The 16,102-nt window shown below is 47.5% G+C and overlaps 1 protein-coding gene and 1 long non-coding RNA gene across 13 annotated transcripts in view; one reads left to right on the top strand and one right to left on the bottom strand.

Annotated features, from left to right (window-relative positions):
* Window positions 1-10,223: 10,223 nt before the first annotated feature.
* LOC114853141 (uncharacterized) lies at window positions 10,224-13,111 on the bottom strand. The gene is made up of 2 exons (XR_005897751.2): window positions 12,971-13,111; window positions 10,224-10,705 (listed from the first exon to the last, which is right to left on the bottom strand). It is a non-coding gene; the product is annotated as an uncharacterized LOC114853141 (long non-coding RNA).
* LOC114853094 (nuclear factor 1 X-type-like) overlaps window positions 12,305-16,102 on the top strand; it is a 92,537-nt gene continuing 88,739 nt past the window's right edge. For 2 of the 12 annotated variants that reach the window (XM_029146089.3, XM_029146066.3), the window contains exon 1: window positions 12,385-13,399. In XM_029146089.3, the coding sequence (XP_029001922.1) occupies window positions 13,397-13,399 (3 nt within the window). In that variant the 5' untranslated portion in view covers window positions 12,385-13,396. Of the gene's footprint in view, window positions 13,400-16,102 lie in introns of all 12 variants that reach the window. The other 10 variants (XR_008695545.1, XM_029146109.3, XM_029146082.3 and 7 more) reach the window with 10 other exon arrangements.

Here is a 16,102-nt window from a genome sequence, read left to right on the forward strand (position 1 = left end):
TTCAGGAACGTTATCGGAGCTCAAGGTCCTAATTCCACACTGGGAATTCTGCCATCAGTAACATAATAAGTCCACTTTGGCTGTGAGGGAGACAGAGAAAGGCTTTTTTTTTTGGAGCCTTGGCTCTCTCAGTGGTAAAGTTCCTTAGGCGAGCGTAAACAGATCAACAGAAAAGCAGCTATTTTATTTTGCAGGCTCCTAGCAGTTGTATGTACTAATGAGAATTACTATTAAAGTCGTGTTCTGGGAGGGAATGTGTCTGCGGGAAAACGCGACGACCCGCGCGAGGCCGTGAGGTCCTCCACAGCTCGCATCGCATGCAAAACAACTGAGCTGGTCTCAAATTGCAAAAGCCCAAAGTTTGTTTTATTTTTTATTTATTCATTTTTTGCCCTGACTTTTGTTTTTACACTGTATTTCTTGTCGCCGGCCGACGAACCTCGCCAAAAGCTCACATCGCACTAAGCACTAACAAACAATTACGCGACCATGTTCTTAATTTTTAATGAAGCCGCTTTGTTTTGAATTCCTCCATTTGAACTGGTTTTATAGCTCCTCGGTGGGCTCTGGTGTTTACAGGGAGCGCCATTGTTTCTACAGCGGGAGTAAAAATAAAGTCTTGCTCTAATACAACATTTGGGGCCTTTGCGTTAAATATATTTGTTTGGGGATTTGCAGCATTCTGTTGATGATTCCTAAAACCCTTAATTAAGGAAATACAGGCTCAGGAAAAACAACTGTGTACTGCACACAGAACATTAGCTTCAGGTTGGGTTCATTACTGTGAGCTACTAGAACAGGTACTGTGCATTTGATGATTAAAACAATATATAGCAGCCACAGTGTTATTAATAATAATAAGTTTGATGTGATGTGTTTAATGAATCACTGAGTTTATTTGAATTGGTGACAGATGAGAAGTCTTATTTCTTATCAATTACCAAATCTATAGTGATTTATTGAACCCATCACATCTCACGGCTCTTGGTTTATGGTGTAATACAACATGCACAGACTAGTGATGTAAATACAAGGGAATGGTTCAATGAGGGAACTTTTATAATGCTGTGGCCATTTTGCTGACATGCTTTGGCTTCACTTTTCCCCTTTGAGCAAACGGTCCCTGCGCCGATCGCCCTCATCCTGTGCTGAGACCGTGCTGTCGTGATGGGAGGGGTCTTCGCTGATGGTGCCTGCTCACACGGGGCATGGAGGGGTGGGGGGGGTGGGGTTGCGTGGGGATCACCGCGCCGACATGAGAATGTTGTGAATGATTTGCTCTCCGCATTCACCAGATCTCGGCTCATTTGAAAACCTATGGCAGATTTTGGACCGACGGCGCTCTCCATTTCCAGCACTGAGTCACAAATTAAGGGAATATTTTTTGGAAGAATGGCCGCCCTGTGCCGCCAGCACAGCTCCAATGTGCCTTGGCACAAGTCTCTAGAGCTCTACTGGAGAGATGGATCGCCATTCTTCCAAAAGATTCTCCCTCGTTTGCCAGAACCAACGTCACTGCAGAGGTCAAACATGAGTGCTTTTCTAAATTCGTCACCAGTCTTTAAGTTTGTTTATGGCTGACAAACATGAGACCTCGGCGGCGGTTCTGATGCTGGTGCACGCGGGCTGAGCACTGAGATGCATGATACACGTTTTAAACACTGTGGGCTTCTATTAAAAAACCTCGAAACACACAAAAATGTTGATCAGCAACAACTTGCCTCTATTTTGGCAGCTAAATCAACTAATAAATGTCCTCTTTTTGCTTGATTTCCTGTCCATGTATATGTAGCTCCTAATGTATAAGTTTCAAACTGTATTAAATATTGAATTGGCAGAATGTATGCATGTGGGTCACAGCTGTGTATTGTATAAAATCATTTTGAGTGTAAAGCACAGTAACATATTAATACAAGCCACTAGAGGCCACTAGATATCCTGTTCACGAGACTGAATGCATGTGTGTCACAGTAGATTATTTTCTGTAAAGGTTTGTAATAATAATTCATTGCTTGGTCATTGTCACCCATAATAAAATAATTAATTTTAATTACAGCTGCAACAGCTTTTCTCTGTTCATGGTTTATGTTTAATCAGCCTAAATTTGAACCATTACTGCGATTTGTAAAGATTTGCCCCAAATTACAGACGTGGTTCACGGATCTGATTTATTTCAGTTCACTGGAGCTTCGATAAATGCAGATTACGCCGTGGCTCCGACCTCTGCAGTCCTCTGTAGTTATTGTGTAAATATTTGATGAGGAATTGCAGGTTAATTCAGCGCTCGCTGTTAATTGCTTTGGATGGGACACGGCAAACAGAAAGATATCGCGCACATTAGTATTAGCAGAAACAAAGAAAGATGCCAGGATAAAAACAGACACCATCAGTGATAATCCACAGCCAACTTTAAAGTTAGCACTTGGATTTGAGGCTCTCTGGGGTAAGTTTAACCAAAACAAACACAGAATGTACAGCAGAGATGCATGTTTGCTAATTATCCTCAGACAGTTTTTTGGTTGTTGACTTCATTAATGAATATGTCACAGCCAGAAACATGATATATGTTAAAGTAGTGAAGAAGTGGGATTAAATGCAAACTTCTAAAATGAACTTTTGAATGCATTTGGTTACATCATAGCATCTGTATGTGTGAGCAGGCAGCTAGCGGTGAACTTTGTCTCTGGTGCTTCCACTGTCACAAGGTGTCTGACGCGCACACACACACACACACACACACACACACACACACACACACACACACACACACACACACACACACACACACACACACACACACACACACTATTGTATGCTTTATGAGGTGCCCACTGATGTCATGGCAACCCCATATCCTCAGCAAGAGGGAGGATGCTGTGTGCCAAAAAAATGCCATGGTAACTTTTTTTAGAGCCATGTTGCCCAGAAACCTTTGAAGCTTAATAAGTGAAACCAGTAGGGAGACAAATGGACGGGGGGCAGAGAGAACTGGGAGGCAGGAGAAACTGGGGAAAGAGAGCGAGAAAGTGCGTCGTGTTCCAGGCCCAATGTGGGTCTTTGTTTTGGTGGAGGGAACACAGTGAACCTGCAGCGCCGAGGGGAGGCTTTCGCCTGCTAACAAGTCCCGGACACTGCAACTACACTGATGAATCATTATGTGTGTTCTGGTGCCGTTTTTTCCCTTCCTGCTCTCAGAAAACGTCCAAATCATACAGATGCTATTTTACCCTGTGCTGCACCAGGAACCGGCAGCTGGCGTTTGGTGGCGCGGGCCAAGACGTGGCCCACGGAGTTCTTGGTGTGCTCTCTAACCTTGCTGACCGTGGTTCTGTTCCTGTGTGATGCTAGCATCGCGTACGTGCACACAGGTGTGTTTACTGTGTGTGTGTGTGTGTGACGGATAGAGGGAGAGAGAGAGGGGGCGAGCGAGGGGGACAGATCTCTGGCTGTGTAATTAAATCAGTCCATTTCTCCTTGAGTTAGCTTGCGGCGCCAGCGGTGCTGCCCAGTGAGACAGTGTCGGGGTCTGCCAGTTTCATTAGCCCTGATGGATGACCTCATGACAAGCCCGAGCCTCACCTACACTTCAAAGGGAAACACGCACCGACTTCGGGCGAGCGGCGAAGCGGATGTGTGCGCGCGGACGGCAGCGGGAGCGTTTCATTTCGTGCCCCTGTGGCCTCTGGAAGCAGCAACATGCGGTGTAATTATGTGACGTGTGAACAGCCCGCAATTATGTTTCATATTTTTAATCACATGTGTGCAAGTGCGTGTGAGCGAGCACAGTGTGCAGAGTAAAGGGCCATTGTCGGTCCTTGTCCCCCCCTTCATGTGTGTGTGCGTGCGATAGCGCGGCCTCGTGCGCGTCTGCGTGCACCGGGGGCACGGCTCGGCGCTCGGTTGGGATTTTTCGGTGGCGATTTCCATATTGCCTGGGGTCATGTGGGCACCGTGCCCACTCCAAGCGCTGTGGGTGCCCGCTGAGGCGTGGGGAGATTAAAGCGGACGCGCGGTGCCACAAAGGGGCCTGTCTAGTGCTTTTTAATTCTCCTAAATTAGGGCACGGCGCCAAGGCAGCTCCCTGCTACGGCAAACACTCCATAACTGGCAGCAGCAAGCGCTCAGCGAGACACGGGGAGACGGAGAGAGGGACGCTGAACACACTCACTCACTCTCTCTCTCTCTCTCTCTCTCTCTCTCTCTCGCTCATACACACGCTTGCATACTTGCAATTAGCCGTCTGCAGCCTTTGCTAGTTTGCATTATACAACACGTGACCGGAGTTCTAGTCAAAACTACCAAAATGTGTGTGTGTGTGTGTGTGTGTGTGTGTGTGTGTGTGTGTGTGTGTGTGTGTGTGTGTGTGTGTGTGTGTGCCCTGAGGGCAGTGGCACCCAACTAGAGGAACACTAGGTGGACTCTTGGTGGGTGTTTGTGCGTGCGCTGGTGTGTGCGTTCGTGCCCCGGGGCTGGTGGCACGGCGCTAAAGGGCCGGTGTGCGGACACTGGGGCGTGTGTGTATGTCAAGTCTCAGAGGCCCTTTTCTCTGTCTGCCTAATCCAAATCCATTCTCTGAGGTGCTGCGCTGGCATCGGGACGCCGTCTCAGAGCACTGCCAGGGTCTGTTGGTTCGCCATAGGATCTCTGATACCTTTGTATCCCGTCTCGCGCGATTCTGTGCGTGATCCAGCACTTTATTAATGTCTTAGCAGCGGGTCAGTGGGTTTAAATGGAACCTGACGGGCCGCTACTTTAAAAGTGACTTTGTTTTGATAAATTTCCCAGCAGGTAGAGGACGGGTGTCTTTCTTACTTGTTTTTCGCCCTTAATTTGATCATAATGTGTAACAGCACACGCGCAGGATGTGGACGGGACGCACAGGCTATTTTGTGTGTTCGCGTCTGCATACAAACCGCCCGTGTTAATCCCAGTTTCTCCCAGCATCTGGAGCCTTGACACAGTTTAAAGGGCTGGCTGCGTCCACAGAGAGCTGGGCCAGTGCTCACGCACACACACACACACACACACACACACACACACACACACACACACACACACACACACACACACACACACACACACACACACACACACACACAATTACGCAGCTATCTAGGGCACCAGAAGGCCCAAGCAACGCCAAGGCAGAGGCTGCCCACTTTGGCACTGCAAGGTGGGGCTGCGCTAGCTGGCGCTCTGGGGGAGAGAGAAATGGCAAGGGTGTGTGGTAGGTGGAAGGGGGTGTTGGGGCGGGGGGGGGGGGGAGTGATCATGTGTGTATATGTGCATATATATGGAGGCAAGAGAGGAGGCACCTGGCGTTTGGTAATAACCCTGGGAAAACACTCACTCCCGCTGAAAGGGAGGTGCAGCAGCAGCAGCAGCAGGACGCGCGTGAGGCTTTGGATGTGGGAAGCACCAACTCCTGTGTCGGAGCCGTCCAAGCTAGTGTTTCTATGTTAATGTGCTTTCCATCGCAGCTCGGAGGACAGGTGCTACTTTTCAATCCGCCGCTTGGCATGAACGGAGAGCAGCGGACGCCTCCTTGTTTCGCCTTCCTCCCTCGCCGCCCCCCCGGACGTACCGCTCCATCTTTCCCCGCAGATTCGTTAATAATCCCTGAAACTTCAGGACGCGCTCAAACCCAAACACATATGCATGCGGGGCAAAGACGGGGCGCCGTCGCTCCCTCTTGATGCCGTGTCTGCAACCCCCTCCATAGCACCACAGATGCCCATGTTGCCCTGCAACAGCTGTCTCACCATGTGCCCTACCAAGTGTTGCCACCCAATGGAGGGGAGAGGAAGTGAGGATTTGGGTGGGGGGGGTGCCGCATTTGGACGGCAGTAACAGGTCATAAATATTCATATTTCCTTTCATTTCCATCCTAAAATGGAGTTTCTTCTAGTTTGTGCAGCCATTACATCTCGCTCTGTCCCTCGAACCTCCGTGTGTCGTCATTTTTATTGCCCCCCTCGTTCGCTCGCTGTTTGTTTGCGCGTCTGCCGCTCTTTGCGAGTTTCTAGCCGCAATTTTGGGCCCGGGTTCGGTGGAGGTGATGGCCAGCGCCCACGTGCCGCCCCCCCAGTCACTGGAAGCTGCACCGGGAGGGCGGGGGCGTCGGTGGGGGGGCGCCCTCCCATTGGTGGGGCGGGTTAGCGACGCCGGCGGTGACCAGTGACCAGCGGAGGGACGCATGGTAACAGCGGGGCACGAGGGAGAGGGCATTTTCAAACGCAAACACGCATCCAGCGAGTCAGGTGCAGGAGCCGCACTCCATCCAGCCACACGACAAAATGGAGGGCCCGGGTGCTGCGCCGCCATTTTGGGGCTAAATATTTTAAGTGTGCACGCCGCGTCTCCTAATTGAGTAGAAATAAAGGGGGTTTGAGCCGCCGTGTGAAGCTCTGACAACAAAGAACCTTTAGAAATAGTACGTGTTGCACTAACGATCTCCATTAATGCATTATAAACATTACATTTTGGCCTTTTCTAGAACACAATGGGATTTACCTGCGCCACAGTTGCCACTAAGCCGCGGTAAATACTCACTGTCAAATTGCAGAAAATTCATTAAAAGACAGACATCTGTCCGGACAAAGCCGTACTGTACCTGTGACTTCATTTTTATTTGGGAGCCGGAGGAGCAAAACAATGAGGCCTAAAAGATGCCAGGACAGATGGATCCAAGTGAAGAGCACCATTGGAGAAACCGATGCCACCCGCGCTTCCCCTGCGGGTTTCCCTGCCTGCTAAATAAATACAGTTGACAGCATGAGACGCCCCAATAAAGGAAAAGTAATAAAAAAAGTGTGCGGAAAAGTACAAGGAGTTGTGCGCGAGTGTGGCACAGCACCCTCCTTGTGTATTTGTTCATTTAATTTTGAAGGGATGAAAGCAGACAGGCATAAAGAGGGGCAGACGTAGAGAGATCACAGCATCGTGTACCGTATTGGTGGGTAGTGTGCCACACAGTCTGCCTCCTAAAGCAATAAATCTGAAACAGCATAATAGATAAACGCAATTCAGAACACAAAATACCCTGTGAGGGAAAACTAATAAAAAGCGGAGTGATTAAGTGGAATCAGAGCTCTTAGGCAGTATCTGGAGACGGGGGCTGTCGCCATACAAAGACCAGAGCGGGCCAACACAACAGATGAGAGAGCATAGGGACGGGGGGCCGAGAAAGCGAGGGCTAAAAGCAGAGGGAACGAGAGACAGATGATGGAGGCGAGGAAAGGAGAGATGGAGGAGAGACAGAGAGTGAGAAAGTGAGGGATGGATGGGGCAGCAGATCAGAGGGAGCCTCTAGTGTGTCTTGCTCTCCCTTTAAAGAAGAGCCAGGAAAACAGATTAGGAGTCCTCTTTTTCTCCTGGGGGAGCACACACACACGCGCACACACACACACACACACACACACACACACACACACACACACACGCACGCACGCACGCACGCACACACACACACACACACACACGCACACACACACACACACACACACACACGCACACACACACACACACACACACACACACACGCACACACACAACCTCCATGCGACCGCCCTCCGCCTCCCCACACAAGCGCTAGACTAACTTTCTACCGGCGCTGACCCGTCCGGCCCGCGGCCGATCCGGCCCGGCGCCGCGGCGGCACGCGCTGCCGTTCGCGTGACCCGACGTCAGGTCAAGAGGAAACACCATCATTCATGAAGATATTAGCTACACATGAAGAATTGGAAAGAGGAGAAGGAAGCTCCGTCCAAAACTGTAAATAAATAAAAACCTATGAGTTAGTTTTTATTGTAAGCATGTTATGAATTAAGCTCCTGTAAACTCTAAATGAATCTAAATGCATATCATTCCTATATATACATATATATATACATATATACACCCTCTGATTCCCCTGCAGCGTCTCACGCAACGTCTCGCTGACCTCAGGGTGACGTGGCTCCGCTGAACGTGGCCTCGTCATCGTCCGCCTTCGTCCTATAGAAACCTTCCCCTCGGCCGCTCCCTGACCCACTTTGAGCCGCTCGGGAGGAGACCGCGGGTCCCAGCGTCTCCATGGCGCTGCGGCGGGAATGCGCTCGTCTGGCAGCGGCCCTCCGTCCCGCTGCCCCGCGCCAGCGCCGGGCATTCCTCGCCTCTGAGACGGCCGGCGAGCGCCCGGGCTCTCTCTCTCTCCTCCCCTCGCTCGCTCCGTCCGTCCTGCACACAAACAGCGGCTCGCTCCCCTTTTTGTCCCCACGCAGCCACTTCAGCGCGGCCATTTCCTTCCTTCCTTCCTTCCTTCCTCGCCACGTATATTCCTTCATTTCCCTCTTTGCAGGCGTCTCATTCTTCATTCTTGCTTTATTTCCCTTCCTTCCTCCTATTACACCCCCCCCCCCCCCCCCCCTCTCCTCAACAACCCTCCACCATCTCTCCCTCAGCTGCTCCCTCATTTATTTGCATGGCAGAGTGTAAAGGATGCAGCAGAGCCCTCCTGTGTCCATCCAGGCCAGGGCCCAGATTTGTAATGCTGCACAGCGCTCGCCAGCGCCCGGGATAGAAACCTCGGCCGCCCCGCGCACAAAAAGGCCCCTTGTTGTTGCTTCCCCCCTTTCCCGCCGCGTGTTGCGCTTCTCGCGCGGCGACGCAGGACCTCCCCGGCCCGACTCGGCCCAGAGCGGAGAGGGAAACGGCTCCGGCGAGTGTAAGGCGTGCGCCTGTTACGCATGCGTTGAAGGCCCGCGGGGCGCTTCGCTCCCCTGAACCTGCAGCGAGAGCAGGCTGGCAGGGCGCCGCCGGTGCCAGGGGTCAGGGTGGAGCAGCGGCGGGACCGAGGCCTTCACGCAGCACCGCGCTACTTGCTAGCCGCGGATATAATCTTTTTAATAAAGCTCAGCCATTTGTGCTCGGAGCTCGGGTTCCAGCAAATAGCGCTGCAGATGTAGGGGATTCACAGAGTTTATTTAGCACATCTGAGGATATAGATTGTTTTGTTTGCCGTTCGGTATGGGCCGTCTGCATCGGCTAGTCGCTGCCATCCTTCCGGGGATGAATAAATGGGAGCGCATTAGCATGTAAAGTGATTAAAACTTGAATTGCAGTGCAGCGCAGGTGTGAGTTGTGCCGCACAGGTTCCAGAGATTTTCTTCGTGTCGTGGAATGATTCATTTTTTTAAGACCTGTTGACTGAGGCCCGAGGCTGCTTCTGGCCCCGTTTCCTCCAAACGCATCCTGACCTCATCTCAGCTCCTACGGTTTGAAGCGAAGGCGTCTCTCCTGAAGGTCTCGTTTCGAGACGTCAGCCTCAGTTTGCAGTCGTATTACAGGCTGGGATCTAAAACTTGGAGGAGTAGTTTGGAGTAAAAATTTCCCCTGATTCGTTTTGGGGTTTGAAAACAAGCATTTAGGACTTAGAAAAAGTCTTTACATGTTGTCTGAACTTTCCCTGCCTGATCCCACAATGTGTCCTTCCCTAGTCAAACTGAGGTTTAGGGAACTTATTGCCCACATAATGCTGGGTCTTAAAGCAGCGTGATATCAGAGCCATTGTGGTCTGCAGTAATGGCTGGCTTAGGGGGCTGTGGTGAGACTCGCCATTCAGAGCTTTCATTAACCCGAATCTCGTCTTAATTGACGCTTATGCGTTGCGTTACATGATTACAGCCAGTCCGTGCCAACGTGTTTAATACCGTTAGTTTTTCAAACTTTTGGAACAACCTCATTTCTATTTTTAGTTTCACTGTTGCTGTTTCCTTCCAAAACCCATTCAAAGAGGCAAACCACATGCACTTTTATGTCAGTGGTGTCGTTTTTATTTCGTTTCGATAATATAAATCAGGAGTTTGTGATTAAACTATTGGAGTTTTTCTTTTAATGGATGTTATGGTTTGGTTTTAATTGGATATCATTTTAATCTGTAGCTGGATCTGGTTGCACCTACCATCCAGTTTCCATCAACATTATTTTGAGTAAAACACGGGAGTAGTTGCCCAGTTGAAACGAGGTCAGCTGCTCCACATATGGTCCATCAGCATCAGGAGCAGAAACTGTTAAATATTATTAAGTTACATTATTTATCAGTGATTTGCGGATGTTTATTGATCGAATTTGTTTAGACTTTTATCATTTATGACTTATTTAAACTTGTTTCATTTAACCCAATAATATATTTGCTTTAAATAACTGTAAATAAATGTAATCAGTTAACAAATATAAGGCGGATGTAAAGTTTTAGTGGCTAAATTTGTTTATTAGTTTTTATTTGTTTTACTAGCAAATACACTCACAAACAGAACGTTAATTTCCTACGGTTCACAATGCTTTTGTTGGATTTTTCAGTGCGTATTTAATTCGTGATGAATAAAAAATTAACATGCTAATGTCATGTTAATACGTTTTCGTTTCATTATTTCGTTCCAGTGACACGTTTGCTTGATTTTATTTAATTTTGTGGAAGCTGCTCCATTAACTGTGACTTGTGGAAAATCTGTTTGGCCTTCAGCAACGTCCGACCCAAAGTTGGTCTCTGCTGAGCGCACAGCGCGCTCTGACTGCGCAAACTGTTCGTTGTAAGTTAATTAAGGGTTAAGAAAAAATCGTGTTGTGGCATTATTTGGGGTTTAGAGGCAGTTTTTATTTTTTTTAATCAACTGGTCATTCTCCAAACAGGCCGTGGGGCATGTGAGAGCTTCCCAGTCACCAGCATCTGCAAAGAGACACCAGAAATATTAGTGGAACAATTACTTCAGAAAAACCCACAATTTAATCAAAACATATTATTATTATTATTATTATTATTATTATTATTATTATTATTATTATTATTATTATTATTATTATTATTATTATTATTATTATTATTATTATTATTATATAGTAGTAGTTGTAGTAGTAGTAGTAGTATAGTAGTATTGTTGTTGTTGTTGTTGTTGTTGTTGTTATAAGGTGTTATAAAAAATGTTCAAATAACATGACCTTTATAGGCTTTACTTTACTTTTATGGAGTTCAGAAATTAATAACATTTTTGAACTAGTTAACACAAACAGTAAATGACCTTAACCGCACAGTCCATTGGCAGGTTAAAATCTGGATGGTCAAATAATAATATATAAACTGTTCGTTTGCTTTTCTGTAGATTATTGAACAGAATCAGAATTTGATTTGTACAATTTTGTGTTGCATTTAAAATGATGCTTAGAAACTAGATAATACTTACATTAGTTAATAATTTTTAAATTTCTCGGATGCTGGAAAATAAACATTAACACCAAATTAAGCTAAAACAACAAGTGAAAACACAAATTTAATTACAGATGAATAATAGATGGCACCAAATGTGTAGGGAGGTCAGCATTTAATAATTGATAAGCCGTCATGTTGGAGGAATGTTATTAGACATCTGATAAACGACGGATAACGACACACAAAGAGATGTGTGCAGCTTTTACACAGAAATAAGCTCAACATTGATTTATCTAGACAAAATATAGTAAAATACGTTCATCTGAAGTAACATTGTTGTCCTTGTTTAAGCTAAATCTGTTCGTCCATTCCAGAAATGTGAATATCTGAGTGTGAAGCAAGACCCCAAACAAATAGAAATAAAAGTTTTATATGTGTAGGCAGTGCCCGCGTCTATCGGAGGGTTATTTCAGCATGTTTTCTGAAAGTTCTATTTACTCTGCATGGATTGTATTTGTTTTTTATTTTCCTTTAAACCGTGTTACAGAACCCCGCTGGCTCTACTGCCCAAAGGGTTAAACCAAACCCTTCATCACAGGACAAATACTTCTCTTTCTTTAAAAAATATACTATTGTGTCCTGGATTTATTCCCCCTGAAGTCAGTTTTGTGGGTTAAAATATGTCTAATAACACCTGACACTGAATTTCCCCGCTTCACTGAGCCTTTTGTGTGTGTGTGAAATAGAATAAAGTTATAACAACCTTAATAGTTTGGCCTTGTGAAACTATTTGAATAGACATTAATATTGACACAATGCATGTCAGGCTGCTAAACCCCAGGGTTCAATGACCACTGCCTGACTAGACGTTAATATTTGATTGAATGTGATCCACCATCAAAGATCACTGGATCTGCTACTTTTCCGCGACATGAACCTATTGGCCCCTTCGCTGCCAGACCGCTTTTAACGCCGTCGACCGGGGGAAATCCAAGTCGAGGCAGTTCGCGCGGTGCCCAGTCGCGTTCCACAGTTCCACCCTGAGAACGTGTAGGCGGTAGGTAGGAGCTACGGGACGGTGCAGCCCTAATCCCCACCGTCCGTGATTTAGCCCCTGGAGCTCCTAATGCTCCTAAAACCCCAGCTGCTCCCTGGCCGCTCCTCTCTCTCCGTGACAGACTGCACACCGCTCGCTTTATTAATAATTTACCTAATAATTCACGAGTCCGACGCTGCCGGTCGGAGCGCCGGCCCCCGTCTCCACTATAAATTGCCCTAATTCTTCATCCGTTGCTGTGCACGCGCGAACGGGGGCGCACGCCGGCGAGCCGAGCCGTTCGGTGGCTGATATTTTTTTGGGGAGGGAAGTTTCGACCGTGTGCCTTCGCCGCCGCGGCGCGCGGACACTTCACGCGCCGAGGCGCACGGAGCCCCCGCCGGAGCGCGGAGCGCGACGCGTCGCCGCGCGGGCGTTCCGCGAGCGCAGAGGCTGGAGCGATTCGGAAGACGTGGAAGACGCAAGCGGCTCTTTCATCCCGTCAGCTTTGAGGAGGAGGCGACGAGGGACCAGGGGTGTCCCCCCGTTCGTGTGTAACTCCGCGTGTGCGCGCGTGTGTCTGTGTGTGTTTGGGACAAGAGAGAGGAGAGGGAGAGAGAGAGAGAGCGATACAAGGGTAAAACAGACCGGCGGCGCGGCGCAGAAGACAGCCACTTTTGGACACGTTTTGGAGACAGAAGCGGCCCGACTGAAACGAGTGAGCGCGGAAAAATGATATAAACACAACTTACTTTGCATCACCTCACCTGTCCGGCAATTGTATCGTGTTGTGAGTGATATTTCGGGGAGGTTTTGAGCGCCCATCAGTCCGCCGGACAAGTTTGGCCGCTGAAAGACGCGCCGCGGGACTTTGACGAAGACGTCTCCCTGACTCCTCGCTGCCGGACATGGACACATCACAGAGCAAACGTCGGTAGACGGAGGGCTCGGAGCCGCTGTCCTCTTTTGCTGCAGAGTGGACCCACTTTTCAAAGCGCGACTTTTTTTCTGTCTGGGCCTAAGGCCGACTTGTTTAAAGGTCCTTTTTTGCTTCCGGCAACAGCGAAGAGACCAAGTCTTCCTCCCTCGGCCCTCACTCCCTCTCTCACTTTTTTGAAAGCTGAACTTTAAAAGGAAAATGGGGCATTGAGAGGGTTGGCAGATCTCCCCACGCTATAATGGTACGTGCTGTGTAACTCAATAGTCCTCCCCTGTTGGGTCTATAGGGTAGAGTCTATAGGACAGAAAAATACAGTAAACAGAATGATGTTGTTAACTGCATCCCCGCTGCTTTCTGCGGGTTTTTTGGGTTCTTTGTGCGCGATCAGAACTTTGCTGGATTCCAGCAGGCAGAGGCAGGTTTGACTCTGGAGCATGCGGCCAAAGATCACGATGAAACACACCTGTGTGTGTGTGTGTGTGTGTGTGTGTGTGTGTGTGTGTGTGTGTGTGTGTGTGTGTGTGTGTGTGACCATTTCGAATTCATAAATTTGATAATCCAATTTTATACCTGCAACCACACAATATATATATTACCGTATGTTTTTTTTCTTTTTTCATGTGCAAGATAATTTGTTTTGCAACCCCCTAAACCCCCTTTAAACCATAACAACGCGGTATGAGGCAGTATAAGCGTACGACATGTGCCTTCTAATTGAAATCAATTTAGTCTCGGTGATGGGTTAACAACGCGCAGGCTGATTTGTTTGCAGAGGCGTCTGAGTGGCCCCGTAGACTCCGATTAGTGGAGGCTGCGCTGCTGATCAAACAGAATAAAACACGCACTGAAGCAAAATCAGACGCCACATTATACATCGGTGGCGTTTCATATTGACACGGAACTCATATTTACGCAGCTCACGGTGTAGGTGAGCGTGTGCGCCGGTTCGTCCTGCACTTTGCTCCACGTTCCTGGCTTTTCTGTGCGCTGTTTTAATCGATGCCCACTTCGACTGCGCACTTGATGACACTGTGCAGGGACCACGGGGGCCTGGGGCTGAACTCACAGACCGGCTCTGAGCCCCGGGGCCAAGCACTGACGGGAGCAGAAACATATTATTTCACACTCTACTAAAATCAAAGTGTTGTGGAATTGTTAATTTAAATTAAACTGTGTTGCATATATCAGTATATATATTTATAGAGATGGATTATTTTATATTAAACTGTCCTGTGCGTGTAACAAGCACATGAGCTAATCCTAGTAGTTTAAAATTGTGGCCTAGTACATTATAATTGCTTTAGAGCCAAAGTGCCATAATCCAGATGTGTTTTATAATGTGGCACAGCTGGTAGGATGACTTTGTGCAGCATTTGGCTTTAGTTGTTTTAAATACTACTAGTTCTATATTAGGAACTGGTGGTGATTATTAGGACAATGGGGACGAGGACACATTCCGAAGCACAGATGAGCAGAGAATAGGACGATCTGAGGCTATTTAAAAATAAGCCAGACAGTGTTCTTATTGCACCAATAATTTATTTCTCCAACCACAAACTAATATGAAACAGTTTCATTGGGTGAAGTAATGTTATTCCACAAAAACTCCACTGGCAAATTTAAGGTCCATATATCACAAATGTCGTAGACTAAACCAGGCTCTGGAGCTAATTTACTGTAACAGTGGCAGTGGTGGGCACCGGGTTGGTTCCAACAAAACAGTCAAAACAACACACTAATGTACATGATGACATTTAGATAATTAAAAACACTTCCTTTTTTTGTTTCGCTAGAGATAAACTGTCATTCTAAGACATTTCGGTTCAGTCTTCCTTGTAGTAATCAAACAGCTATGTAGGACTTTATTACTGTCTCACAGAATGAATGACACATTGTCCACACACTTGGCAGGAAGTGAATGCACATTTTAAAATGTTTTGCATGTTTGCGTTACATAACTTTATTATGGGTCCACCTGCCAGAGATGCTTCTTCTTGCCATGTGAGCCTGACTCATACCTGCGCAGCAACTGAAACAGGCCCCAAAGTGTGGAATCGCGGGTCACAAATGATTTGTGATGTCAACTGTCTAATCATCAGTGTCTATATCTTAAGGCAAGCGCACCATTACACAATGTCTCTTCACTGGGCAAGATATTACAATCCTCATTTTGTTTTGATTGTGGGCCTATAATTTCACAGTTGGTTGCACTCGGGTTGTTGCACAGAAAACCTGCCAACCACAGAACCTGTCAGTCAAATAAAAGCCAAGACTGTTATTGGTGCCAAGCGTGGAGGTGGGCGTGAACCTTAACATATTATTTGAAACATTTTTTTTGGTATCATTTCAGTTTCGCTGGAGCTGAACATGCTGCTTAGCGAGTGTGTGTGTGTCTTCTAGTAATGTAACTCTACACTTCCTGGTCTTTGTGGTAAACTCCGCCGTATTAGAACCATAACCACAAGAAAATCTCCCCATGGATCAGTCCTTGTGTGACACAAAGGGCTGATTGTACCAGCTCAAACCTCATTGTTAAGTGCACTTAGCCAGTGTGGCTAGGCCTTAACTGTGTGTGGTTTGGCCATTAAGCAGCCTTTAATAAAGCTTCATGTAGGGAAGAGGGTGCCAGTGGCGTCGGGTTACGGGCCGCGCACGGCAGCGAAATGGTGCAGCCCGGGAAGTTCAGTGTTACAACTGGCATTGTATTATCTGAAGGTCACAGTCCGTAGCCGAGCCTGTAGAGCAGGATCAGTGGTTGAAAGGCGGCGAAGCTCGAGGTGTGTCACAATCAGCGCCCTGTTCGAACTTGTTTCACCGTAACAAATGCAGGATGTAAAAAAAAAAAAAAAAAAAAAAAAAAACGCTCCTACCCAGAGTCATGGACGCCGTTGTTCCGGCAGCCATAGCTTCGCTACAGCTTCCTGTCACCCGGCGGATTTTTCAC

This window comes from Betta splendens, chromosome 1 (genome assembly GCF_900634795.4).
Source record: "Betta splendens chromosome 1, fBetSpl5.4, whole genome shotgun sequence".
NCBI lineage: Eukaryota > Metazoa > Chordata > Actinopteri > Anabantiformes > Osphronemidae > Betta > Betta splendens.